Here is a 27357-nt window from a genome sequence, read left to right as displayed (position 1 = left end):
TGAGAGCAGAGGGGACAGAAGAGGAGGCAGGCACCGGAGGGCTGAAGGCGACGGCGCAGCGGAGGTTTCCAGCAGGCGCCGCCGGGGGCCGAGGTGGGGACGGGCGCGCCGGCAGGGGAGCTGCCGGCCGGTCGGGCCGTGTGTCTGCTGTGGGGGGAGAGCAGCGCTGGGGGGCGGGAGGAGGCGGGTCTCTGACGGCTCTGGGGGGAGGAGTCGGCCTTAAAGGAGAAAGGGGCGGGGGGCGTTCCCAGAGGGGGGCCTGAGGACGCCCCCAAATGTAGATCCCCACCGTCCTGACACCCGAATCCCTCCCGGTCCCGGACCCCCCCAGGCTATGGGGGGGGAGAGGAGTGAGGGGGCTGGGAGCCAGGACTCCTGGGTTCTCCCCGGGGCTCTGGGCAGGGAGCGGGGACTAGTGGTCAGAACGGGGGGGCGGGGCTGGGAGCCAGGACTCCTGGGTTCTCCGCAGTGACGTGGGGCTGTTTTGCTGCTGGGTGCCTGGCCGGGAGGTCAGAGTCCCCGGCGGGGGGTGGTTAATCGATAACCAGGGGGAGGGGGCGATATATACCCAGGCCCCGGGGCACTGGCTTCACAGGGACTTCGCAGGACTCCGCCCGCCATGCCCCACGGTGCCCCCCTCCTCCTGCTGCTTCTGCTTCCCTGGGGCAGTCACTGCACCACAGGTGAGGGGTGGGGGACCCCCCCAGGGCTCCCCATCCCTTCCCCCCACCGGGCTCACATGCTTCCCCCTCCCCTCTCTGAGGGTTCCCCTCCGATTCCCCTCCCCCGCCTGCCGGTGTCCTCCCTTCTCCCCTCCCTCGTCAGGGTAACCCCCCCCAGCTCACTTCCCCCCGACCACCAGCCCATCTCCTACCCCCGCCCCCGCTGGCCTCGCGTCCCCTTCCCCGGCCTCAGGCCTGTCCTCCCCAACTAGGGAACACCCCCCCCGCAGGCTCCCCGCCTCTTCCCCCCCTCCCCCAAGGGGTCCTTCCACCCCCTTCCCTACCCCCCAGGGAGGGGGGCTGTAGTCTGGAGGGGGGATCCCGCAGCCCCCCGGGGAAGGGGGCTATTGATTGGAAGAGGGGATCCCGTACCCCCAGGGAGGGGGGCTATAGGCTGGGAGGGGGATCCCGTAACCCCAGGGAGGGGGCTGTAGATTGGTGGGGGGATCTTGCAGGGAGCAGGGCTGTAGAGGGGAGATCCCGCAGCCCCCTGGGGAAGGAGACTATAGACTGGGAGGGGGGATCCTGTACCCCCAGGGAGGGGGGCTGTAGGCTGGAGGGGGGGTCCCGTAACCCCAGGGAAGGGGGCTGTAGGCTGGAGGGGGGGTCCCGTAACCCCAGGGAGGGGGGCTGTAGGGGGGATCCCGTAACCCCAGGAAGGGGGGCTGTAGACTGGAAGGGGGGATCCCATACCCCCAGGGAGGGGGGCTATAGGCTGGAGGGGGGGTCCCATAACCCCAGGGAGGGGGGCTGTAGACTGGAAGGGGGATCTTGCAGGGAGCAGGGCTGTAGAGGGGGGATCCCGCAGCCCCCCAGGGAAAGGGGCTATAGACTGTAAGGGGGGATCCTGTACCCCCAGGGAGGGGGCTATAGGCTGGAGGGGGGATCCCGTATCCCCAGGGAGGGGGGATCCTGCAGGGAGTGGAGCTGTAGAGGGGGGATCCCGCAGCCCCCTGGGGAAGGGGTCTATAGACTGGAAGGGGGGATCCCGTATCCCCAGGGAGGGGGCTATAGGCTGGAGGGGGGATCCCGTACCCCCTGGGGAGGGGGGCTGTAGACTGGAGGGGGGATCCTGCAGGGAGTGGAGTTGTAGAGGGGGGATCCCGCAACCCCCTGGGGAAGGGGGCTATAGACTGGAAGGGGGGATCCCGTATCCCCAGGGAGGGGGGCTATAGGCTGGAGGGGGGATCCCGCACACATCCCTGGGAAGGGGGGGCTACAGACTGGAGGGGTTGACCCTGCCCCCCCCCTCCAGGAGTGGGTCTGGCTCAGCCGCCTGCCCTTATCGCATATGATTTTGTTCCCAGGTAATTGTCCCGGCCGGGTCTTTATAACAGCCCTTTGCTAGAAACCAGGGAGGGCCCCAGTTCTCAGCTCCAGAGAACCGAGCCCCAGGCCCCCCCACCACGGTGCAGGCAGGATAGGTGGAGCTAGACAGAGGGGGTGAAAGGGGGATAGACAGATCGATAGATGGGTGGATGGGGATAGAGAGAGAAAGAGGTATGAGGATGGATGGTGTATGGGGCCAGGTGACAGACAGGTGTCTGGGGGATGGACACCCAGCCAGTATGGAGGGGAGAATTCTGCACCCACTCCCCCCCCCCCACCCCCCAGGGCTCGGAGGCAGGTGCAGACCTGCCCCGCCAGCTGGTGGGGATTGCAGGGGCCCTTCTCGTTAGAGTCAGGGGGGCTTCGGAGGGAAATGTTTGTATGCGGCCCACCCCCTCCCACTTCAAACTTCCCCATTTCTAGCAGTACTGGGTGGGGATCCCCGTGGAAACAGCTGACTGGGAGCCAGGGCACCTGGGTTCTATCCCCGGCTCTGGGAGGGGAGTGGGGCCTAGTGGGTTCGAGTCAGGGCCACCCAGAGAATTCAGGGGGCCTGGGGTCTTCGGTAGAGGGGGGTCCTTCCACTCCACGTCTTCGGGGCACTTCGGCGGCAGGTCGCGGAGCGACTGAAGGACCCACCACCGAATTGCCACCAAAGATGCTCCGGGTCTTCGGCAGCGGGTCCTTCACTCCAGGGGTGGTCGGCGGCACTGAAGGACCCACCGAAAACTCTCATGGGGGCCCCTGCGGGGCCTGGGGCAAATTGCCCCACTTGCCCGCCCCCCACCCCCTGGCAGCCCTGGTTAGCATTGGAGTGGGGTTGGGAGCCAGGACTCCTGGGTTCTATTTGCTGTGACTTCCTTCCCCTCCTTTTGTGCCTCAGTTTCCCCACCTATACAAACCACTCTCACAGCTTCCTTCGTGTCCTGCCAGGCACAGATGGGCCCAATCTCTGCCCAGCCCGGAGGGAGGAGCCGGCGGAGGGAACAGGCCAGACCTGCCAGAGGACCTGCACCCAGGACCGCGACTGCTCAGGCCGCAGGCAGTGCCTGTGTGATGGGGACTGCGGGCTGAGCTGTGTGACACCTAGTAGGGGCCAGGATTGCTGCTGACTCCCAGCCCCCCTCCCAGCTCTAACCTTGAGACCCCACTCCCCTCCCAGAGCCGGGACAGAACCCAGGAGTCCTGGCTCCCAGCTCCCCCACTCTAACCACTAGACACCACTCCCTGCCCAGAGCCCGGACAGAACCCAGGAGTCCTGGCTCCCATCCCCCCCCGCTCTAACCACTAGACCCCACTTCCCTCCCAGAACTGGGACAGAACCCAGGCGTCCTGGCTCCCATCCCCCCCCCTGCTCTAACCACTAGACCCCACTTCCCTCCCAGAACTGGGACAGAACCCAGGCGTCCTGGCTCCCTCCCTCCCAACTGGTTTTGTCCTTCGCAGGCCGGACCTGCCCGTGGCCCGTGCAGATTGACAACGCCGAGCCGCGTTTGGCCCAGGCTTCCCGCAGCTTCGGGGCCCTCATGGAGGTGACCTGCCAGCCGGGCTTCAGGCTGTCCAAAGGGGAGGGAGCGGCACTGAGCCGATGCCAAGGGGACAGGAAGTGGAGTCTGCCGGCACCCTGCGAACGTAAGCGACGGGGACGCCACCACCGGTCACCAGCCGGGGGCTTCGCCATCATCCACCCTCCAGTGCCAAGCACCGTGACTCTACCTCCAGCACCGTCACCCAACACCCGCCCCCAACCCCGTCACCCCACGCCCAACCCCGTCACCCAACACCCGCCCCCAACCCCATCACCCCACCCCCAACCCCGTCACCCAACACCCGCCCCTAACCCCGTCACCCCACCCCCAACCCCACCACCCAACAGCCACCCCCAACACCATCACTCTGCTCCCAACCCCGTCACCCAACATCTGCCCCAACCCCGTGACCCCGCCCCAACACCATCACCCAACAGCCGCCTCCAACTCCACCACCCTGCCCCCAAGACCATTACGCAACATCCTCCCTGCTCCCAACCCCCACCTGTGTCACCCCTCCCCAAGCCTGTCACCCCGCCCCAACACCACCACCCAACAGCTACCCTCAACACCACCACCCTGCCCCCAACCCCATCACCTTCCCCCAGCACCAGCACCCAACACCCGCCCCCAACCCCGTCAGCCCGCTCCAACCCCCTCACCCTGCCCCCAACCCCTGCCTCCATCACCCCGCCCCAACCCCATCACCCAACAACCACCCTCAATGCCACCATCTTTCCCCCAATACCATCACCCAACACCCGCCCCAGCTCTGTGACCCTGCCCCAACACCGTCATACATCACCTGCCCCCATCACTGTCACTGCACCCCACCACTGTCACCCAACAGCCACCCCCAAAGCTGTCACCCCACTCCGAAGACTGTCACCCGACCTCCAACACTATCACCCAACACCCGCCCCAGCTCTGTGACCCTGCCCCAACACCGTCATACATCACCTGCCCCCATCACTGTCACTGCACCCCACCACTGTCACCCAACAGCCACCCCCAAAGCTGTCACCCCACTCCGAAGACTGTCACCCGACCTCCAACACTATCACCCAACACCTGCCCCAGCTCTGTGACCCTGCCCCAACACCATCATACAATACCTGCCCTAAACACCCTTATCCCACCCTTAACATTGTCTCCCAACACCCGCTCTCAACACTGTCACTCTGCAACAAACACCCGCTCCAACACCATCACCCAACAGCCACTCCCAACACAATCGCTTGACCCCAATGCTGTCACCCAATACCAGCCCCCATCACTGTCACCCCACCCAAAATCATCACCCCACTCCCAACACCATCACCCCCCACCCACCTGCAACACCATCACCCCATCCCAAACATTGTCACCCAGCACCTGCCCTATCATGATCACCTGACCCCAACATGGTCACCACACCCCAATACCTGTCCCCAGCACTGTCACCCTGCCCCCAAAACTCAACACCATCACTCACTCCCAGAACCAAACACCAACACGGTCACCCGACACAAACTACCAAAACACAGTAGTGTCCCCCACACCCACCACCTGCGGCCAACATCAACACCATCACCGCATACCAGTCACCAACACCCCACAACATCACCTCACAGCTCCAGCCTTCTCCACCTTCCACCCTGCAACATCAGCTGCCGACACTGTAACATAAAAACCAACACACAAGGTCCTGGATTGTTTTTTCTTGTATCCTGGTCTCTTTACAGATGTCCCACAACTGGGGATAGAACCCAGGAGTCCTGGCTCCCAGTCCCCCTGCTCTAACCACTAGACCCCACTCCCCTCCCAGAGTTGGGGAGAGAACCCAGGAGTCCTGGCTCCCAGCCACTCACGTTGGCAGTTGCCAAGGGCAGGCTGCTCTCTAGGTAGTGAGCTGATCAGGATGAGTCCCGGGGCCGATTCAAGGGTAACGGATCCCCTGGCAAGCGGAGACCTAGATACAGAGGCAAAGCAGCTATCCTGGTCCCACGTCCTCCCCCAGCCCGCCCCCAGGGGGAGCCAGGGGACACAGCATCTGGAGCAAGGGGGCTTGTGCTAAATAGGGCTAAGGGGCCACCTCCCCGGAGGGATCCAGCTCTGGGCCAGATGGAAACCGTCCCACCGCCCCCCACAACAGTACACTTGGGGGAGGGGCTGGGAGCCAGGACTCCTGGGTTCTCTCCCCAGCTCGGGGAGGGGAGTGGGGTCTAGTGGTCAGAGCGAGGGGGCTGGGAAGCAGGACTCCTGGGTTCTCTCCCCGGCTCTGGGAGGGGAGTGGGGTCTAGTGGTCAGAGCGGGGGGGCTGGGATCCGGGACTCCTGAGTTCTCTCCCCGGCTAGGGGAGGGGACTGGGGTCTAGTGGTCAGAATGGGGCGGGGGCAGGACTCCTGGGGTCTATCCCAGCTCTGGAAGGACAATGGGGGGCGGGGCTGGGAGGCAAAACCTTCACCTCCAAAACCAATTGACTGCCCTGAATTTTCCCCTCAGAGCCAGGACTCTGCCTCCTCCCTAAAACGCCAGTGAAATAAGAGAAACTTTCCCCTCTGAGCCCCAGACGCTGCCACCCACAAAAAAAAGTCAGAGCCAGATCCTCAATCTAAATGCTGAACCCCCAAATTGGGTGACCCCTCCACTCCAAGGTGAACTCTGACCCTTGGGCTCCAAAGTCTTCTTTATCCCCCCACCCTCCCCATGCCACCCAGGAGAGAGATTGAGCCTGTTGGGGGGGAGCAGAACCCAGGAGTCCGGGAGAAGCAGCAAGCGGGGAGGGACCTACTCCCAGCAAAACCCATGGGGTTCCCCCCATTGTCTGGGAATTACAAGGGGGGGGGGAGGCCCCTTTGGAGAAGGAGGGGCGGGGCTAAATAAGGGGAGGAGCCAAATGTGGACTGGGATGGGGCCTGCTGGGAGGGGGAGGCATTTACACTGCGAAGGAGGGGCCAGATGGGGGAGGGAGGGGCCAAATAAGGGAAGTGCAGGACTTACAGGGACACTGAAGGGCCCAATGGGGATGGAGTCTACTGAGAGGGCGGGGCAAATGGGAAAGGGGCGGGGCCTATTGGTAGAGAGCGGGGCAAGGGCCTGTCTCTTAAAGGGAGACCGCCCCGCCCCCTGCTGGTGTTAAAGGGGAAGGAACCTAAAAAAAAATTCTCCTTGCTGAGGCCTTTAATGGGTCTTTGTGTCTGGAGGATGCTAAGGGTGAAGGGGGGAGGAACTTGGCTGCGAGACAGGGGTGACCCCCCCCCAGTTGACTCCCCTCCCCCTTCCATTCTCTGTTCCAGGGGATCTGACCCCGGCGTCCTTCTGCGGCCCCCCGCCAGAGACCAGCAATGGCTTTCACAGCGGCGCCTCCTACAGGGCAGGCGGGGAGGTGCGGTACAAGTGCAAGCGCGGGTGAGTTCCCCCCCCCAGCTCTGCCGGTGCCCCTCACTCCCGACCCGCAGCCCCTGCCAGCCCAGCCCAGCCCAGCCCCCCGCCCAGCTCTGCCGGTGCCCCTCACTCCCGACCCGCAGCCCATGCCAGCCCAGCCCCCCGCCCAGCTCTGCTGGTGCCCCTCACTCCCGACCCGCAGCCCATGCCAGCCCAGCCCAGCTGGTGCCCCTCACTCCCAACCCGCAGCCCCTGCCAGCCCAGCCCTGGGCTCCCCCCAGCCCTGCCGGTGCCCCTCCCGACCCGCAGCCCCTCAGAGGGCCCAGCCCCATCTCCAACCTCACCTCTCCCTCCCGTCCCACAGGTACCGGCTGGAGGGCCCCGAGACCATCCGATGCCAGGAGAACCAGGAGTGGTCTGGGCCCGCCCCGACCTGCCACCGTGAGTCAGGCAAAGGGGGGGCAGGGGAGGGGAGGTCCCGGTTTCTCCCTCTCCCCGTCTGCCCCCATGCCGGGGCTGGCCCATCCTCCTGGGCTCTAGCGCCAGCCGGGCCCCCTCCCAGCTGGGAGGGAACGTGGGGGGCTGGGACGGTGCTCTTGGAAGGGGGCGTGAGCAGGGCCGGCTCCAGACCCCAGCACGCCAAGCGCGCGCGTGGGGCGGCATTTTGCCGGCAGGGCGGCAGGCGGCTCCGGCAGACCTTCTGTAGTCATGCCTGCGGGAGGTCCCCCGGAGCCGTGGGACCGGCACCGCCAGAGCGCGCCCCGCGATGCGCCGCCCTGCTTGGGGCCACGGGATTCCTAGAGCCGCCCCTGGGCGTGAGGGAGCTAGGGAGCAATGCCCGAGAGAGGGAGATCCCCCCCCCACGCATCCCTGTACCCCCCACATTGCTTCCAGCCAAGCAGCCCCACACCTCCATCCACCCCCTCACACCCTTCCAGCCATCCACCCCGACACCCCCATTTCCCCACACCCCCATCCACCCCATATACTCTGCATCCCCCTACCCCCCACACACACCCCTCCAGCCATCCACCCCCATACCCTCATCCTTCCCATGTACCCTGCATCCCCCTACCCCCCACATCGTTTCCAGCCACCCACCCCCCACACCCTGATCCACCCCCCCCCCGATCCTCCCGCATCCATGTACCCCCCAGGCAACCTGCATCTCTCCACCCAGCCCTCTGTCCTTCCTTCCTTCCCTCCCTCCCGCCGCCCTGCTCTGTCCATGCCCGGGGCCTGTCCGTGACCCAGTCTCTCCCCCAGCCGTGTTCTGCCCGCCCCCCGGGGACATCGCCGGGGGCTACCTGGTGGCGGTGGAGAAGCCTCAGTACCGGGCCGGGGAGCTGGTCTATTACCTCTGCAAGCGCAGCTACCTGCTGGACGGCTCCAACCGGGTCACCTGCCGGGGCAACGGCACCTGGTCGCCCCGACCCTTCTGCAGAGGTACTGCCCCTCCCCCGCTCGCCTCCTGCCCAGAACCCCCAGCCAGAGCCACGGGCCCATCTACCCCGGTATCCCGCCTCCTCCCATCCCCCCGGATCAGCCCCCGGGCCCATCTACCCTGGTATCCCGCCTCCTCCCATCCCCCCGGATCAGCCCCTGGGCCCATCTACCCCGGTATCCCGCCTCCTCCCATCCCCCCGGATCAGCCCCTGGGCCCATCTACCCCGGTATCCCGCCTCCTCCCATCCCCCTGGATCAGCCCCCGGGCCCATCTACCCCAGTATCCCACCTCCTCCCATCCCCCTGGATCAGCCCTGGGCCCATCTACCCCGGTATCCCGCCTCCTCCCATCCCCCGGGATCAGCCCCCGGGCCCATCTACCCTGGTATCCCGCCTCCTCTCATCCCCCTGGATCAGCCTCTGAGTCCATCTACCCCGGTATCCCACCTCCTTCCATCCCCCCCGCCATGATCAGCCCCTGGGCCCGTCTACCCCGGTATCTCGCCCCCTCCCTGTCCCCTGGACCAGAGCCATGGGCCCATGTACCCTGGTATCCCGCCTCCTCCCATCCCCTGGATCAGCCCCCAGGCCCATCTACCCCGGTATCCCGCCTCCTCCCCTCCCCCACCGGATCAGCCCCTGAGTCCATCTACCCCAGTATCCCGCCTCTTCCCATCCCCGGATCAGCCCCAGGGCCCATCTACCCCGGTATCCCACCTCCTCCCATCCCCCCCCACCGTGATCAGCCCCAGTCCATCTACCCTGGTATCCCGCCCCCTCCCTGTCCCCTGGACCAGAGCCATGGGCCTATCTACCCTGGTATCCCACCGCCTCCCATCCCCCTGATCAGCCCCCAGGCCCATCTACCCCGGTATCCCGCCTCCGCCCATCCCCCCTGGATCAGCCCCTGAGTCCATCTACCCTGGTATCCCGCCTCCTCCCATCCCCCCGGATCAGCCCCTGAGTCCATCTACGATCTACCCCGGTATCCCACCTCCACCCATCCCCCCCCACCGGGATCAGCCCCGGGGCCGGTCTACCCCGGTATCTTGCCTCCTCCCATCCCCCTGGCTCAGCCCCTGGGCCCATCTACCCCGGTATCCTGCCTCCTCCCATCCCCCCGGATCAGCCCCCAGGCCCATCTACCCCAGTATCCCGTCTCCCCCCAGCACGCTGCGTGGTGCCAGCCCAGCGGAGCCGTGTGCTCTACCAGGGCCGCAAGCTCTGGATCCAGGAGATCCCACAAGGGCAGGTCCAGCACGGGGAGATCGTCACCTTCTACTGCCGGAGCCAGAACCAGACCCAGAGCTGCAGCTACCCGGCCCCCTCACGCTGCTTCGACGGCCTGCTGCCCCTGCCGGCCTGCTACGACGGTGAGGGGCCGGGGGGGCAGGGAGCCGGGGGGGGCGATATGGGAAAGGGGGGGCAGGGAGGGGGCCATGGGGGAGATATGGGGAAGTGGGGGGCAGGCAAGGAGCCATGGGGGGGCTATGGAGAAGTGGGAGCAGGGAGGGAGCCGTGGGGGACTCTGGGGAAGTGGGGAGCAGGGAGGGAGCCGTGGGGGGAGCTATGGGGAAGTGGGGGGCAGGGAGGGAGCCGTGGGGGGGCTATGGGTAAGTGGGGGGCAGGGAGGGAGCCGTGGGGGTGAGAGATTTACTGGGGGGCTGTGTGGGGACAGGGAGCTGTAGGGAGGCAGCAGGAGAGGGGTGGGGTGGAGAGCTGTGGGGGGAGGGGTATGTCCACAGGACAGGGGGTGGGGGAGATGGATCCTGGAGGGGAGAGCTGAGGGGGGGAGCCCTGTGGGGTGTGGGGGGATTCAGAGGGGAGCTGCAGGGGTTCCTGGGGTATTTTAGCCCCACTCCCCTCCTCACCCGCCCCCGTCTCGTTTCAGAGCCCACGTGGCTGCAGTACCAGCTCTTCCCCAAGCGGGTGGTGTCCGAGATCCACCCCTGCTGAGCCCCCCGCAGCCCCCCGACACCCACACACAGCCTGACCGGATGGACCGCCCACGTGGCAGGGAGGAGCCAGCGGCCAGCAGGGGACCCGTTGGACAATGGTCCCTTCGGGGGAGGACCAATCCTGTGAAAGCTCCTCGTGCGAGGGCCCCAGAGTGCAAAGGCTGCTTGTGCAAAGGTCCAGTTGTGTGAGGAGCCCATCGTGCAAAGGCCCCATCATGCACAGACTGCTATGCCAGGGCCCCAGCGTGTGAGTTCTCATCGTGCAAAGGCCCCGTTGTGCAAAGGACCCATCGTGCGAGAGCCTCATCATGCACAGGCTGCAGTGCCAAAGACCCATCGTGAGACGGTCCCATCGTGCGAGGTTCCGTCATGCAAAGTTTCCGTCGTGGAAAGGTCCCGTCAGTACCAGGGCCCCATTATGCTGGGCGTGAAAGAGCTGGGGGGGAGGGATAGTGGTAGGGGGCTTCCCTGCCCCCATTCAGTGCATTCCAGCCAGCAGGGGAATCCAGTCCTGGCTTTAGAGCCCATCTCTGACCCCAATAGAAACTGGGGGGGGCTGGCAGGCCATTCCTGGGGGGAGGATAGAAAATCCAGGCAACTCCATTCCAGCTGGCGGTGGGATCCAGTGCCGGGTTTTCCCTCCCCTCCTCTCCCCCGCATAGGACGGGCTGGGGAATCTAGTCGAGTCCATTCAGCAGCCAGGACAATCCAGTGCCGGGTTTTCTCCTCCATGTGGCCTCAGTGAAATCCCGGCCTGGATTTTCACACCTGGAGTGGACTCCGAGCCCATCTCTGTGGCAGGAGGTGGGGGGGCCGAGCTGCGGCCGTCTCTGCTCTCTGGAGAGGGAAGGGGGCAGGCCGGGGGCTGTATGTTCACTTGTATTTATTGGCTGTGAGGTTGCCATTTTTAGTAGAGAAATAAAACAAAGCAAGATGCTGAAATCTCTCCCAGAATCCTCCGGGGCCTGGACTGGGGTGGGGAGGGAAATGCCTCACTAATGGATGATCTTGGGGTTCGCCAGAAGAACTCCCTGCTATGGGATAATATCAGAGTCACCCAGGGACATCCCTGCTACGGCATATCAGGGTTCACCCTGGGGGAATTCCCCATATAGGATAATATGAGAGGTCACCTGGGGAACTCCCTGCTACAGGATAATAGCACAGGTCACCTTGGGAACTCCGCATTATGGGATATATCAGGGTACTTGGTGGTACCCCTCTGATATCAGGGTTCACCCAGGGAATCCCCCCCAGAGGGTAACAGTTTTCATTCTCAGGGGCCCCCCTGGATAATATCAGTTCACCCAGGATCTCCCTGCTATGGGATAATATTTGGGGGTTCACCAGGGGACCCCCTGCCCTGTGGGATAATATTGGGGTTCACTCAGGGGGACCCCTCTGGGCTCATATCAGGGTTCACCAGGTGAAATCTCCCTGCTATGGGAAAATATCTGGGTTGAACACAGGGAATTATCCCTTGTAAGCTCATTTTGAGGTTCAGCCAGGGGAACTCTCCCTTGACAGATAATTTCAGGGTTCAGCTGGGAAGCTCCCTGCTGCAAGGGGTCCCCCTTTTCCCTCCTCCCCAGTGCTTCTGCCACCACACCCCAAAATCCTTCTCCCAGGAAACATACCTGGGGGGGAGTCAAATTCCCCAGGGCTGAGTGGTGGCATTGGGGGGAGGGGGGGCTCACACGTCTCCTTCTCCCAGGCAGGCGGCTTCCTGGAATAGGCCTGGGCAGCGTCCAGTGCAGGCAGCCAGGGAACAAAAGGCCAAAGACCTGGTACTATTCACGCACAAACAGAGCAGGGGCATGGAGGTGAAGGACTCTGGGAGGGAGAGGGACAAGGAAGGGGGGGGGATCAGTGTGTCCATCCCTGTCCCACCCCAGACCACAGCTGCTTGCCCACCCCCCAACCACAGGCGTGGTGACCCCTGCTGTTAAACCCGGGACGTGTCGCCTTTAGCCTGCGGAACTGACCGACACATGATCAGCATGGGCTCGGGGCAGGGGAACCTCCTGGGCCCAGAGTGAGGTCAGGAAGGGGTGTGAGGGGTCCCTCTTCCCCCAGACGCATTAAGTGTGGGGGGAGTAGGGGGCCAGAGCAGCCTTTCCTTATGGGGAGTTATTCCTCCATTGCCCAGGTGGGGCATTTGGTATCTTCCTCCTTTCACTTTGACACAGCTACAGCTGACCACTGTCTGAGACCGAGGTAGATGGGCCCATGCCTCTGGTCTGAGGGGCAGGGAACAGGTGGGATACTGGGGTAGATGGGCCCGTGGCTCTGGTCTGGGGGACAGGGAGGGGTGGGATACCAGGGTAGATGGGCCTGTGCCTCTGGTCTGGGGGTCAGGGAGCGGGTGGGATACCGGGGTAGATGGGCCCCTGCCTCTGGTCTGGGGGGGGGAGAGAGCAGGTGGGATACTGGGGTAGATGGGCCCATGGCTCTGGTCCAGGGGCAATGGAGGGGGCAGGATACTGGGGTAGATGGGCCCGTGGCTCTGGTCTGGGGGCAGGGAGGTGGGATACCGGGGTAGATGGGCCTGTGCTGTGGTCCAGAGGGCAGGGAGGGGGCTGGATACGGGGGTAGATGGGCCTGTGGCTTTGGTCCAGGGGGCAGGGACAGGGCAGGATACCAGGGTAGATGGGCCTGTGGCTCTGGTCTGGGGGGCAGGGAGCGGGCGGGATACCGGGGTAGATGGGCCCGTGGCTCTGATCCAGGGGGCAGGGCATGAGATACCAGGGTAGATGGGCCTGTGACTCTGGTCTGGGACGCAGGGAGGGGGTGGGATACCTGGGTAGATGGGCCTGTGCTGTGGTCCAGGGGGCAGGGAGGGGGTGGGATACCTGGGTAGATGGGCCTGTGCTGTGGTCCAGAGGGCAGGGAGGGGGCAGGATACTAGTCAGCTCTGTGTTCTTGGGGAACCAGGGTGCACTATCCAGCCTGTCTGACTCACAAAAGACCTTGACCTCCCCACCCCCACCCCCAGCCTCTGCTTGCCCCAAAGCCGATCACCCGACAGACTTACCAAAAGCAATGGAAAGGCCGTGGACGACCCACCGAAACCCCTGGGACAAGGGAGACAGGATTCAGGAAACTCCCCTGGCCTCGTGCATGGGAGATGGGACAAGGAGGCATCTCCAGCAGCACAGCCTGGAGACCAGAGCTTCCGAAGCAAGAACCGCAGGGCACTCTGGGAAAAGCGAAGCCGGGAAGCAGTGCATGCTGGGGGATCTCTGCTCCAGGTGTTAATGAGCCCAGGCCTGCACACCCCCAGCTCAGCGGTGATCAGCCCAATTCTAGTAACGAATCCTTGATTGGGATCCAAAATGGTGAAGCTCCCTAATTGCACCGTGAGCTCCCCACAAGGAACACGCCCATAGCCAGGCCCAGGACTGACCAGCTCCTGCTGTCTAGCCTGAACAAAACAACTGTGGGAAGCTCCCTTGAGCCACCAAGTTACCCGCAAACACTAGTGTCTCCCTCGAGCCATTGATCTTGCCCTGCAAAAGCCCCTTCCCACGCTCAAGTCAGTGCTCTGGTGCCCGGATCCACAATCTGCATCAGTTCCATCGGGACGTCATCTGCTCCTGACCGATCGTGCTGGGGGCTCTGCCCGTCTCCAGCCCTCCGCACCCTCAGCTCCCACCACCACCTGGGACCCCCGATGGATTCAAGCTTCCCGGGGTGGTGAGAACCCAGCTCTCGCTCGCGCTAGGTGTCACCTTCTGACCCTGACGGGTGTGACCAGTTCTAATTTCCTAAACCTTTTAGAATCACATTTAGGTTCGATGTGATATTATAACTGTTCTGTTTGTTTGGCTCCCCCGTGGTTATTACCTGGCAATAAATAACTTTCATGGTTAAGCTGGTTCCTTCTCGCTCTGCCCCCCACCCCACCCCTGTGAATGTTTTTTGGCTTCTCCATTCACCCTGCAGCGACGCTCCTTGTACCTAAGCTAAAGAGCCCGGCAGCGTCCCAAAATCCTGGGGGGTTTGCTCATCACGTGGGTTCCTGCCAGAGCAATGGGGACGGGAAGGTGGGGATAGGCACGTGCTGAACCTGGGACATTTGAGGGTTGCAGCTTGGGAGTGCTGAGTAACCAGGGGGGTGGGTGGGTCCATCCGTCTGTCCCAGGTTCCGGGGCTGGAAGAACCCAGCCCAGGGGAACCGAGGCCCTGCAGGGTCTGGGAGGGGACTGGCAGCGGGGACAAGTGGGTCTCCGTGTGAGAACGCAGGTGACACAAGCAGCGCAGTGATAGACGTGCAGAACCTCCCTCCTCCCCAAAGAGTAACTGTAATTAATGAACAAACCCCAGAGTAACTGGCAAATCTGGTAACACCGTGGCTCTGCTCCGGGGGGCAGGGATGGGGCGGGATACTGGAGTAGATGGGCCCATGGGGCTGATTGGGGGGCAGGGAGGGGGCAGGATACTGGGGTAGATGGGCCCATGGGGCTGATCAGGCAGCAGGGAGGGGGCAGGATACCAGGGTAGATGGGCCCTTGGAGGCAGGGAGGGGGCGGCATACCAGGGTAGATGGGCCCATGGGGCTAATCAGGGGCAGGGAGGGCAGGATACCGGGGTAGATGGGCCCTTGGGGGCAGGGGGGTGGGATACTGGGGTAGATGGGCCCTTGGGGGTAGGGAGGCGGGATACCAGGATAGATGGGCCCTTGGGGGCAGGGAGGGGGCCGGATACCAGGGTAGATGGGCCCGTGGGGCTAATCAGGGGGCAGGATACTGGGGTAGATGGGCCCTTGGGGGCAGGGAGGGCGGGATACTGGGGTAGATGGGCCCTTGGGGGCAGGGAAGGGTGGCATACCAGGGTAGATGGGCCCATGGGGCTAATCAGGGGCAGGGAGGGGGCAGGATACCGGGGTAGATGGTCCCATGGGGCTGATCGGGGAGCAGGGAGGGGGCAGGATACCGGGGTAACTGGGCCTGTGGGGCAGATCGGGAGCAGGGAGGGGCAGGATACTGGGGTAACTGGGCATCGGGGCAGGGAGGGGCGGGATACCGGGGTAGATGGGCCCATGGGGGCAGGGAGGCGCGGGGATACTGGGGTAGATGGGCCTGTGGGGGCAGGGAGGGGCTGGGATACTGGGGTAGATGGGCCGTGGGGGCAGGGAGGGGCGGGATACCGGGGTAGATGGGCCCATGGGGGCAGGGAGGGGGCGGGATACCGGGCTAGATGGGCCATGGGGGCAGGGAGGGGGCGGGATACCGGGGTAACTGGGCCTGTGGGGCTGATCGGGGGGCAGGGAGAGGGTGGGATACCGGGGGAGATGGGCCCGGGGGGGCAGGGAGGGGCGGGATACCGGGGAGATGGGGGCAGGCTATGTCCTGCGCTCGAGGTTGCCCATGGCCCTGAGGGTTAATGATTACAGGCTGGAGGGGAACAGGGGCCTTATCAGAAGTCCAGGGAACAGCTGCGGTGGGGAGGGGGGGGAGGGGGGAGGATTTCCCAACCCCGGGGGCTGGGGGAAGGGAAGTAGAACAAACAGCCCAGGAAGACGTGGTTCCCATCAGCCCTTGGGGCCAGGAGGGGCGGCACACACACCCCCCCCCAGGGCAATGGGGGAGAGTAACAGAGGAGCCCAGGGTGGGGATGCTGTGACACAGGTAGGGAAACTGAGGCAGAGAGAGGGGCAGCGACATGGCCAGTGTCATACAGCACAAGAATGCAAGAGCCGGGGATAGAACCCAGGAGTCCTGGCTCCCAGCCCCGCCCCCTCTAACCCATCAACCCCCCACTCCTCGCCAGGAGTCTCAGAGGCAGAGCTGAGGGGGGGTGGGAGGGAAGCGCAGGGTTTGCCGGGGGGGGCGCTGTTTTCTGTTGGTCTCACACCAGCCAGCAGGTGTCGCTGCAGCCCCAGCGTTTCAGCCGCTTCCACACAGGGGAGGGGGCTGCAGCCCGGGGCAGGGCCAGATTAACCTTTTGTGGGCCGCTGGCACCAAACATATTTGTGGGGCCCCCGTGGGGGCAATGGGGCATGCCGTGGGGGGTCAGTCCCCGGAGTGAGGGGCCGGCCGGGGGCAAAGGGGCGTGGGGGGGTCGGTCCCTGGAGCGAGGGGCCGGCCAGGGGCAATGGGGCATGGCGTGGGGAGGTCGGTCCCCGGAGCAGGGGCCAGCCGGGGGCAATGGGGCATGGGGGCAGGGGGTCGGTCCCCAGAGCAAGGGGCTGGCCGGGGGCAATGGGCCATGGCGTGGGGGCATCAGTCCCTGGAGCGAGGGGCTGGCTGGGGGCAATGGGCCATGGCGAGGTCAGTCCCTGGAGCGAGGGGTCAGCCGGGGGCGATGGGGCATGGCGTGGGGTTAGTCCCCAGAGCGAGGGCCGGCCGGGGCAATCGGGTATGGGGGGTCGGTCCCTGGAGACCGGGGCCGGCTGGGGGCTATGGGGCATGGGAGGGTCGGTCCCGGGAGCGAGGGGCCAGCCGGGGTGATGGGGCGTGGGAGGTCGGTCCCCAGAGCAAGGGGCTGGCTGGGGGCAATGGGGCATGGGGGTTGGTCCCCAGAGGAGGGCCGGCTGGGGGTGATGGGGCTTGGGGGGGTCGGTCCCCAGAGGGAGGGGCCAGCTGGGGGTGATGGGGCATGGGGGGGTGTCAGTCTCTGGAGAGAGGGGCCGGCTGGGAGCGATGGGGCCTGACATGACAGGGGTGGCCCCATTCTGCCCAGCCCAGCGCAGGGCACGATTTACAAACCAGTGATTGGCAGATGCACAGTGGCCTGCCCGGCCCTGTGCTGCCAATATGCCCGTTTCCCTCTGGGGCAGGCCCATGCCGTGCCACACAACCCCCCTGCCCAACACTGGAACCCCCCCCCCGATTCCAGAGCCCCCCCAGGCCCTCCCACAAATGCACAGCGCCCTGCCCACCTCCACCCCTGCCCACAGCCCCACCACAACTGCCCAGCACCCCCCACAGACCCCCCCACTCCCTAGTGCCCCCCCACACCCAGAGATCTTCCCCACCCCCTCACAGCTCACCCCCCTCCCTGACTTCCCAGAGACCCACTCCCCACACCCTGTCTCCAGGCTGCACTCACAGGACCTGCTGCATGGGGGAGGTGGGAGGTGGGGTAAAGAGAGGGGTGGAGAGGTGTGGGCAGAGGGATGGAGAGGTGGGGGCAGGGATGGAGGAAGGGCTGGGTAAAGGGAGGGATGGCGGAAGGGGTGCTGGGGGAGGGATAGAGGGGCAGGTAAAGGAAGGGATGTGGGGGGAGGGATGAAGGAAGGGGTTTTGTAGGAGGGATGGAGGGGCAGGTAAAGACAGAGGATGGAGGGGTGTGGGGGAGAGGGATGGAGGGATGGGTAAAGGGAGGGATGGAGGAAGGGGTTTTGAAGGAGGGATGGAGGGGCAGGTAAAGGCAGAGATGGAGAGGTAGGTAAAGGGATGGATGGAGGGGTGTGGGCGGAGGGATGGAGAAACGGGTGGGGGCAGGGAGGGAGGAAGGGGGTTGGGGAAGGGATGGAGGAATGGGTTTTGTAGGAGGGATGGAGGGGTGTGGGGGGGAGGGATGGAGGAAGGGGTGTGGGCAGGAGAGAGGACGGGGTGTGGGGGAGGGAAGGAGGCAGGGCTGGGTAAAGGGAGAGATGGAGGAAGGGGTGGGGAGAGGGATGGAGGGTGGGTAAAGGGAGGGATGGAGGAAGGGGTGTGGGGGAGAGATGGAGGAAGGGCTGGGTAAAGGGAGGGATGGAGGAAGGGTTTTGTAGGAGGGATGAAGGGGTGTGGGGGAAAGGGATGGAGGGGTGTGGGGGAGGGATAGACGCAGGGCTGGGTAAAGGGACGGGTGGGGGGATGGGTAGGGTCGTGGGTAGAGGAATGGAGGGGTTGGGGGAGGGAGGGACTACGGGGGGGCGATGGCTGGGTGATGCCCCAGTGCATGCTGGGCCGGGGCAGTGTGGGGTGCGCTGCCTGCTGTGGGGCACCCCAAGTAGGTCCCGTTCCACCCCTGCACCCAGCAGCCTTGGGCGGGTGAAGGTGCCTGCCGAGAATAGCTGGTCCCTGACTCACAGGCGGACGCACCCCCCTCCCCCTCCCCCCGGGACCAATAAACCTCCCTTTCCTGAGAACAGATTGACTCATCCAGGCTAAAAACCGTTGGGGGGGGGGGGGGCTGGGACTGGGAGCCAGGACTCCTGGGTTCTCTCCCCAGTTCTGGGAGTGGGGGGCGGTCCAGTGGTTACAGCAGGCAGGGGCTGGGAAGCCAGGACTCCTGGGTTCTCTCCCCAGCTCTGGGAGGGGGGTGGGGTCTAGTGGTTAGAGCAGGCAGGGGCTGGGAGCCAGGACTCCTGGGTTCTCTCCTCAGCTCCAAGAGGCTTCTTGTCCCAGAATCAAGGTTCCCACATCCTACGTCCGGTCAGGAACCCCACTGCGCTCCCCCCGCCGGCCCCCGAGGCCGAGCAGGGCTCCAGCCGCATTCCTCAGCGCAACCGGTAAAGACAGAGCCGCTCCGGCCCACCCGAAGGCCAGCAGAAATCCCGGGCTGCCTCGGCCCAGGCCTTGCCCATCGCACGTACCCGTCCTGGGGGAGAGGCTGACCCGGGCCCGGCAAACTGGCCCGCTGGCCCTCGCACCTGGGAGGCTGGTTGTGTGTTCAGAGCCAGGCCCAGCCTCCTGGTCGGGGTCCGTATCAAACCTTCGTGCCCTGCCCACGTCGGCCGGCCCTTGTCCTAGACTTGAGGGGCTTAACGAGTGTCGCTTGTTACCACACGCGCCGGTCAGTTGCCAAGGCAGCTTCGGGGTTAAGCGACCCCAGAACCTGGTATCACACCCCCCCCCCTTGAGCCCACTGGTCCCAGTGCCCCAAAACTCAGGGTGGCTGCCAGGCCATTAGGCCTCAAAGCTTTACTTGAACCGTTTACGCCCGTGCCTTATGGCATATGGGCCCAGAGGCTAATGCTGCACCAAATCAAATGCCACCGCTAGCGGGATGGGCTACAGGTCTAGTGGTTAGAGCGTTGGGGGGGGGGGCTGGGAGCCAGGACTCCTGGGTTCCATCCCTGGCTCTGGGAGGGGAGTGGGGTCTAGTGGTTAGGGGAGGGGAGGCTGGGAGCCAGGACTCCTGGGTCCCATCCCTGGCTCTGGAGGGGAGTGGGGTCTAGTGGTTAGGGGAGGCGGGTCTGGGGGCCAGGACTCCTGGGTTCTATCCCTGGCTCTGAGAGGGGAGTGGGGTCTAGTGGTTAGGGCAGGGGGGTCTGGGAGGCAGGACTCCTGAGACCCATCCCTGGCTCTGGAGGGGAGTGGGGTCTAGTGGTTGGGGCAGGGGAGACTGGGAGCCAGGACCCCTGCGTTCCATCCCTGGTTCTGGGAGGGGAGTGGGGTCTAGTGGTTAAGGCAGAGGGGGCTGGGAGCCAGGACTCCTGGAGTCCTGGGTTCTCCCCTTGATGCTCTCCCCTGACTGTGGAGGACAGGGCTGGCAGGGGAGGAGAGTGCAGGAAGGGGTTAACACTAGCCAGACAGCAGCGCCTCCCGTCACTCCTTCCCAGCCCAGACAGGGCTGTTTGTAGGAATCACCTCATTCCAGGCCAGCCTTGCCCAGCCCCTTCTGGCACCAGCCCCCGGAGCCAGCTCCTCCCCGAGCTGGAAAACAGAGCCCCCCAGCTATACATAGCAATGACCTCACCCGGCCACCCGGCACGCGGCCACCTCTGGGGTGGGGCGCGGGGGCTGGGTATACGGGGACCCCTCTCCCGGTGCTGGGACTCAGCCACCTCTGGGGTGGGGCGCAGGGGCTGGGTATATGCCGATCCCTTGTGCAGGGCTGAGATGCAACCGTCTCTGGGGTGGGGCCGTGCCAGGGTGGTGACGAGTTGCCAGCGCGGGAGATGGTGACATATCCTCTCTCTGGGTCTTTCCCCGGCCCATCCCTACGCAACAACAACAGCTGCGTTCAGAGGAGCTCTGAGCTGGAATTTCCACTGGGCCGGACCCGTCCCTTCTCCACGCCCAGCCTCAGCCGGAGCCTCTGCAGAGAAACAAGCCTTTCACGGCCGGGGGTTGCCCCACATGGCTCCTCTTCCATGTTCACCCCACCAGCCAGCCTGCCCCCCAACTCTTGGGTGGGATCAAAGCCAGCGCTCCCTGGAGGGGAAAGGCCCCATGCCCCATTCCCTGCCCCCCTGAGCCAGCCAGACCCTGCTCTGGGGCCAGATGGGAGCTGGCGCCCCCTAGAGGGGAAAAGGCCCTTCACCCCATTCCCTGCCCCCCTGAGCCAGCCAGTCCCTGCCCTGGGGCGGGACGGGAGCTGGCGCCCCCTAGAGGGGACAGGCCCCGCGCCTCATTCCCTGCCCCCCTGAGCCAGCCAGTCCCTGCCCTGGGGCGGGATGGGAGCTGGCGCCCCCTAGAGGGGAAAGGCCCCGTGCCCCATTCTCCGCCCTCCCTGAGCCATTTTTCCTTGCTCATCTTCCTGCCCTAAGCTCTAAACAGGAGAGACGACAGACAAACACAGAAAGTATCTTTCAGTCATTTATTGTTTTCTCTCTATATATTTATACAAATCTAACCCACCTCCTGTAATTTGCTACCTCAATGGTGACACCAACACTTGCAGCGAGGACCATAATACTTTTTGTCTGCGTTTATACCAGTGTAAAAAATAGATGTATAAAAAAAACCAGATGAATGATACAAAAAGAGAGACTGGACAGATGTAAGCAGCTAGCTACATTCTAGCACTGTGAGGCACAGGTCCGGCGACATCACCTTTAAGATAATGGCCGCCAGGACTATTTAAAACCCCTGGATAAATATTCAAGAACCAAGCAAATGGGGTTTGGGGTGGGTTTTTTTTTTTGGTTTTTTTGCTGCTTTTAAATTTCCAGCTAGAGGGCTGATTCTGTGATTTACCTTTAAGGCTCCAACAGGCAAGGGGATTTTGACCTCCAGACAAATATTTTCATTAAAGGCTGCATGCTGTTTAACCACTAGTGGCTTTTTCTTAGGAGGTGCAGAGTGCACCCATTACCTTTAAGATGCCGGCAGGCAAGCATTTTTAATCACTAGACAAATATTTCCATTAAAGGGGAGTTGTCACCTCTTTCCTGCCCTCCCCCCTGTTCCTCCCCCCACTTCTTCTGGGATTGGAGGTGTTGGGTTAAAAGGCCCCAGTGTCACTGGGCCCTGCCCACCAGGCCACTAATTTTTCATCCACCGCAGCTCCCGCTGGAGAAAAGGTACAGAATGGCCCGTGGTCAGCCATGATTCCTCCCCCACTCCCACCCCCAGCCACCGTGGAGGGGAGGCAAAGGGGTTCTTAAAGGGCCGGGCTAAGGCAAAAAGAATAACATTGTTATTACAAGGGAGTGGGTACGCCTGGACGGGGAGTGCTGGGGAGGAGGAGGGGGGGAGAAGGAAAAAGAATGAAAGCAAGAAAATGAGAGTAAAAGAACAAAAGACTAAGTGAAAGAAAAGAAAGTGAGAGAGAGCTCCAAGAAAAGGAGGAATAAATGAGAACGACCGAAAGAGAGAGAAAGAAAATAAATGAATAAATACATGACAGGAAAAAAAGGAAACGAATAAATGAATGAATGAGAGGAAATGAAAGAAAAGCAAGAGAGCAAAGAATAAATAAGAAAGACAAGAGGGATAAAGGAAAAGAATGAATGAAAGATAAAGACAGTAAATGAAATAGAAAAAGAAAAAGAAAGAAAGAAAAAATAAATGAGAGAGAAAAAGGATGCAAGAAGAAGGAAAGAAAAGAAGAGAAATGAATGAGAGAACAAGACAGACAGATGAGATCCGGAGAACCCGGTGGGAGCCCAGCCCTTACCCCCAGCCATCCCAGCAGCCCCGGCGCGGCTAGGCCTGGATGAAGATGAGCCGGGCAGAGTACACCAGGTCGGCCAGGTAGACCAGCAGGTTGATGGCCGTCAGCACGGCGATGGCCACCAACTTATCCCAGTAGCAGAAGCTTTTGTCGCGGCAGGAGGAGGGCCGGCGCGGCTCGCCACCCTGCTTGCTGTCGAATTTGAAGATGGGCCAGATGACGGTGGCCGTGGCGTACATGAGCACGGCCAGCAGCGTGTAGCCACTGAGGAACTTATTGAAGGCGCAGGGCAGCCAGCCGGTGCACTCCCCGATGCACAGCACGATGACCACCAGCGAGAGGATGAAGCAGATGCAGTAGACGGCCAGGCACCACTTCAGCGCCTCGTGGCTGTTGTAGGAGACCGGCTCGCTGATGAAGACGAAGATGATGCAGGCCACGAAGGTCTCTACCACCTTCAGCAGCCCGGGCACGGAGGCCATGTAGCCCGTCACCTCGCCCGGCCTGGCCCGGGTCATGGTCACCTCCACCGAGTAGGCCAGGCAGGTGAGGCAGGAGAAGACGGTGGCAGCGATGCGGTAGTCCTTGGTTTTGCCATAGGCGGCACTGTGCTGGATGTGGGTGACCGGGTAGATGACGGAGGCCGAGAGGCACATGAGGGTGGCGTACATGGCGAAGGTGATGGGGAAGTTCTTCCAGGAGACGGGTATGCGGTGCTGGAGCCCGACGAACTCCACCAGCAGCACCAGCAGCGTCATGGCAAAGCAGAAGCACCAGCAGAACATGCACCAGTCACCGTTACGGCCACCCCAGCCCCCCTGGTGCACCACCAGGCTGAAGGTGACGCAGGCGAAAAGCGCCTCCAGCAGGCGGACGATGCCCAGCTGCGAGGTCAGAGCCTGCGTGTTGCCCACGGACTTGACGCGCTGGATCGGCATGGTGGGGTCACCTGGGGAGGAGGAGAGTCAGGGTGCGGTACAGGAATCTGGCATGTGCCCAGAGCCGGGCAATCTCCATCCACTCCAGCAGGGGGCAGCCGGGACAGACAGACAGACAGACAGACAGACACACACACACACACACACTCTCTCTCAGGCGGCTGTTCCAGTGCCTCTGGTCCAAGGCAGACACCCCATCCCCACTCACTGGCAGGGCCCGGCTGAGCTGACCTTGGGGTTCCTGACCCCAGTGCCCTGTGGGTAGCGCCAGGCTGAAAAACTTGGGGAAAGGGGTCTGGGAGCCAGGACTCCTGGGTTCTCTCCCCTGCTCTGAGAGGGAATGGGGGGCAGTGGTTAGAGTGGGGGCTGGGAGCCAGGAATCCTGGGTTCTCTCCCCGAGAGCAGGGGGGTGGGGGGCTGGGAATCAGGACTCCAGGGTTCTCTCCCCAGCTCTGAGAGGGGAGTGGGCTCTAGTGGTTACAGCGTGAGGGGCTGGGAATCGGGACTCCTGGGTTTTCTCCCTGCCTCTGAGAGGGGAGTGGGGGCTAGTGGTGAGAGCACGGGGCGGTGGGAGTGTGCATCTCTGGCGCGTGAATTGGGGAGGAGAAAGGGAGATGGAGGAAGAGAGGGAAGGAGTGACGGAGGGCTCTGGGCTGGGACAGAAAGATGGGAGCATGATGGGGGCCCCCTGAGGCTGCATGGCAGAGAGGGGGATGGGTCCAAGCTGTGCCGGGGGCACTGCCGGGCATAGGGCAAATTCACAGAGGGAAAGATTCCCCCGACTGGTCCTGGGAGCCAGTGCCCCCCCCCCGGCCCCACCCATGTCATGGGAGCCACCGTCCCCCCCCCCCCTCCAGCCCTGCCCTGGGTCCTGGGAGCCAGTGCCCTCACTCCAGCTCCACCCAGGACCTGGGAGCCAGCGCTCCCCCCCCACACACACACCATCTTGGGAGCCAGTGTCCCTCCCTCTGGCCCCACCCAGTGTCCTGAGAGCCAGCACCCACCTACTCCCCCTCCGGCCCCGCCCGGGTCCTGAGAGCCAGGGCGCCCCCCCCTCCGGCCCCGCCCGGGTCCTGGGACCCACCGTCCCCCCCTCCGGCCCCGCCCGGGTCCTGGGAGCCACCGTCCCCCCCTCCGGCCCTGCCCGGGTCCTGGGCGCCGGGGCCCCCTCCGGCCCCGCCCGGGTCCTGAGAGCCAAGGCCTCCCCTCCGGCCCCGCCTGGGTCCTGAGATCCAAGGCCCCCCCTCTGGCCCCACCCAGTGTCCTGAGGGCCAGCACCTCCCCCTTCGGCCCTGTCTGGATCCTAGGAGCCAGGACCCCCTCCCCTCAACTCTAACAGCTGGAACTGCTCAGCCAGGCCCAGAAATATCCTGTCATGGAGGGGGGGGGGAGATACACATAGGTCCCTCCCCCAAACCAAGTGGTCAGACAGCTGCTCCCCAATATGTCCCGCTGCTACCCATTGCCACCCAAAGCTGCCCCTGCTCCCTCCCCACCCAGCTTCCACCCACTGCCCCCCTGCCCCACTCCCCCTGCTCGCTTGGATGTGGGGGGGAAAGGGTTTCAGCCCCTGGGGCAGGCCAGGAACCTTCAGATTGAACTGGGGGGGGGGGTTAAAGGGACACACATGGTTTATGAAGGGGGGGCAGGGAGGAGTGAGAGCTGGAGGCTGGGAGGGAGACCTGTTCCCATACCCCAGTCCTGGGGTCCCCCCACAGCGGATCAGTGGGCCCAGCCTGATGGTAGGGGAGGAGAGTCTAGTGGTTAGAGTGGGGGTGGGGGCAGGAGGGGAGCGCTGGGAGCCAGGACTCCTGGGTTCTACCCCCGACACACTGCACCCTTTGCACCACTCCTGCCCCGCTGCCTGCCTCAGTTTCCCCACCTCTGAGGAGCGGAGGGGCTGGGAGAACCAATCACTCAATCAAGTTAATTGGACACTGACAGCCGGGGTGAGGGTGATGGTGAAGGCGGTTAATGGCTCCAGTAGGAGCCATGTCACTTCCTCTTGGTCCCTCCCTCGCACAGATCCGCTATGTCGGTGCCTGTCAGGCGGGAGAGGTGGCTGGAAAATCGCCCCGCCCCGGCCTTGCCCATGACGCTGGGGGCCAGACACTGGATCCTGCTTTTTCCTGGGAAGAAACTAAGAAACTGGGCCGGGAGCCCTGCTCCTCCCTGACCATGGAACCCAGGAGTCCTGGCTCCCAGCCCCCGCAGCCAACCCACTAGACCAGTGCTTGCCTGTCTCAGAGCGGCTCCCTTGGTCTCTCGGGTAGTGCTGGGCTGGGGGCCAGAGAGGAGGGGCAAAGGGAGGGGGAGGAAGGGCAGTGGGGTTGGGGGGGGGGGCAGCCTGCAGCCACTGCCCTTATAAGGCCTAGAGAAAACCCAACCCCAGCATGTTATTTTCCACCTCACTTCGGCATTTCAGGGCCTTGGGCACAGGCCTGAAACAAGGCTGGGCTTCCCCAGCAGGCGAGCGCAGCAGGATGCCTGGGTTCTGTCCTGCCTCTGTGCAGGCAGTGGGGTCTAGTGGTTAGAGCGGGGGCTGGGCGCCAGGACTCCTGGGTCCATTCTCCGGCTCTGCTACTGCTTTGCTGGGCTACCTGGGGCGAGCCACTACCCCGCTCTGTGCCCCTATTTCCCCAGCGGTGAAACGGGGCTCACCACCCCGAGCCCTCTGAGTGAGGTCTGCGGGCGCCAGGCAGCAGATCCCCATAGTGCCACCAGCCTGGACGAAAGCCCCCCCACCCCTCCCCTTCGCCAACACTTCGATTCACGCCTCCCTGGGCAGGTCTCGGCTTTCGCTGGCAGAACCCACGGCCCAGGCAACCCTGCTCATGCCAGGGCCCCACCCACTCTAACCACTAGCCCACACTTCTCCCTCCCTAGCCCGCAGAACCCGCCAGGAGGGGCTCCTGCATTGCCATGCTGTGTGACCTCCCTCCCACCCCACCAGGGGCAGTTCTGAGCCCTCCCTGTAGGGGGCAGCGGGACAGACGGACACGCCCCACCAGCCCGCCACCCCCTGCAGGGCTCACCCGCCAGTGGGACAGACAGAAAGACACTGCCTGGTAAACTCCTTCCCCCAGCCGTGACCCCCCCCTCCCATGTCACTCAAGGGGCCGAGAGGTCAGGGGATAAATTATATGGGGTCACAGTCATCCCCCCCACAATCCCCTCTTCTAGGGGGCTGAGATTTTACAGCTCCCTCCTTTTTGTGGGGTAACCCCCCCCGGCCAAATATTTACCCCAGTGATGGGCCAAAATTCCTATGGGGGGGGATATGTTAAGAGGCATGGGGGCAGTGTCCTGTGGTGGGGTTTTTGGGTGGGGACACAGGGGTGGCCCCACAAATGCTGCACCCCGGATTTGACAGTCCCCCCCAGATCTCAGTGCAGCCAGGGTGTGGCTGGCCCTTGAGCTGCCCAAAATATCCTGCCATCCACAGGGGCATGGCAACCCCCCAGAGGGACCAATCCCCCCCCAGCCCCCAGAGGGGCTGCCCCCCAGCCCCAAATCGCAATGGACCCCTCCAATCCACCCGAGCACGGAGTCACCCCCACGCTGCAGCCCCCACATGCTCCACTCACCCCCCACTAACCCCCCCAGAAATCCTCCCAAGCCACACACCCCTCATCCTCCCCACACACCCCCCAAAAACGGTGATACCCCCAACCCCCACATTGTGCTGGGTCCCCCAAAAAGTTCCGCTCCCCCCCCAAAAAAATAACCCCTCGGTTCCGATCCAAGCCCCACACAGAGTCTGACCCCCCCACGCCGCTCCCAGAGCTGGGGGTGTCCCAGACACGTTTCCATTGCGCTCTAGGCGCGCTGCGCAGGAAGCGGGGGGCGCACGGAGCAGGGTATTTACCTGGCTGGGGGGCCCGGAGAGGCGGCTGGGGGGCGGCGCTGGGGGCCCGGAGAGGCGGCTGGGGGGCTGGAGCGGATCTGGGGCGCTGGTTGCTCCGCTGCGCGCTAGCTGCAGAGATTTGGAAGCGCGCGGCTGGGCGCGGCAGGGGGGGTCTCTCCGCTCAGGGCGGAAAGGGCGGAGGCTGGGGGGGGGGGCAGACACCCCGCCCAGCCGGGATAGCGGCGTCCACGTGCCAACCCGGGGCAGCGTGTGTGTCCCCGCCCTCCCCTTCCCGCCCTACAGGCAGAGACGGGACCCCGGGGAGGGACTAGGGACATAACCCCCTGCCCGTGTCCCCCGACTCCCCCCATGTACCCCCACTTCCCCTCGCCCCGGCAGACACCCCAGAGCTCCCCAGCCCCATGCACACAGCCCCCCAACCCCAGA

General features: G+C 63.9%; 2 protein-coding genes and 1 long non-coding RNA gene across 5 annotated transcripts; 1 reads left to right on the top strand and 2 right to left on the bottom strand.

The window, feature by feature from the left end:
• Nucleotides 1-516: 516 nt before the first annotated feature.
• On the top strand, nt 517-11950 carry LOC120388317 (beta-2-glycoprotein 1-like). 3 transcript variants are annotated; one of them, XM_039510089.1, is made up of 8 exons: nt 519-683; nt 2985-3140; nt 3498-3683; nt 6859-6970; nt 7311-7387; nt 8213-8392; nt 9562-9765; nt 10284-11950. In XM_039510089.1, exons 1-8 carry the CDS (start codon nt 620-622, stop codon nt 10346-10348), a joined length of 1044 nt encoding a protein of 347 aa, XP_039366023.1. In that variant the 5' UTR covers nt 519-619; the 3' UTR covers nt 10349-11950. The 3 variants fall into 3 exon arrangements, with proteins under 3 accessions (XP_039366024.1, XP_039366023.1, XP_039366025.1); XM_039510090.1 differs by lacking the exon at nt 2985-3140 and having other exon boundaries at nt 517-683; XM_039510091.1 differs by lacking the exon at nt 8213-8392.
• On the bottom strand, nt 4546-13537 carry LOC120388403. Its single transcript, XR_005590563.1, has 3 exons — nt 13385-13537; nt 11988-12183; nt 4546-5238 (listed from the first exon to the last, which is right to left on the bottom strand). It is a non-coding gene; the product is annotated as an uncharacterized LOC120388403 (long non-coding RNA).
• A 7275-nt stretch (nt 13538-20812) lies between these two features.
• MYADM (myeloid associated differentiation marker) lies at nt 20813-27083 on the bottom strand. The gene is made up of 2 exons (XM_039510103.1): nt 26932-27083; nt 20813-23074 (listed from the first exon to the last, which is right to left on the bottom strand). Exon 2 carries the CDS (start codon nt 23061-23063, stop codon nt 22158-22160), a length of 906 nt encoding a protein of 301 aa, XP_039366037.1. The 5' UTR covers nt 23064-23074; nt 26932-27083; the 3' UTR covers nt 20813-22157.
• Nucleotides 27084-27357: the final 274 nt, after the last annotated feature.

Source organism: Mauremys reevesii, linkage group 22 (genome assembly GCF_016161935.1).
Source record: "Mauremys reevesii isolate NIE-2019 linkage group 22, ASM1616193v1, whole genome shotgun sequence".
NCBI lineage: Eukaryota > Metazoa > Chordata > Testudines > Geoemydidae > Mauremys > Mauremys reevesii.
This window is presented reverse-complemented; position numbering and strand designations above follow the sequence as displayed.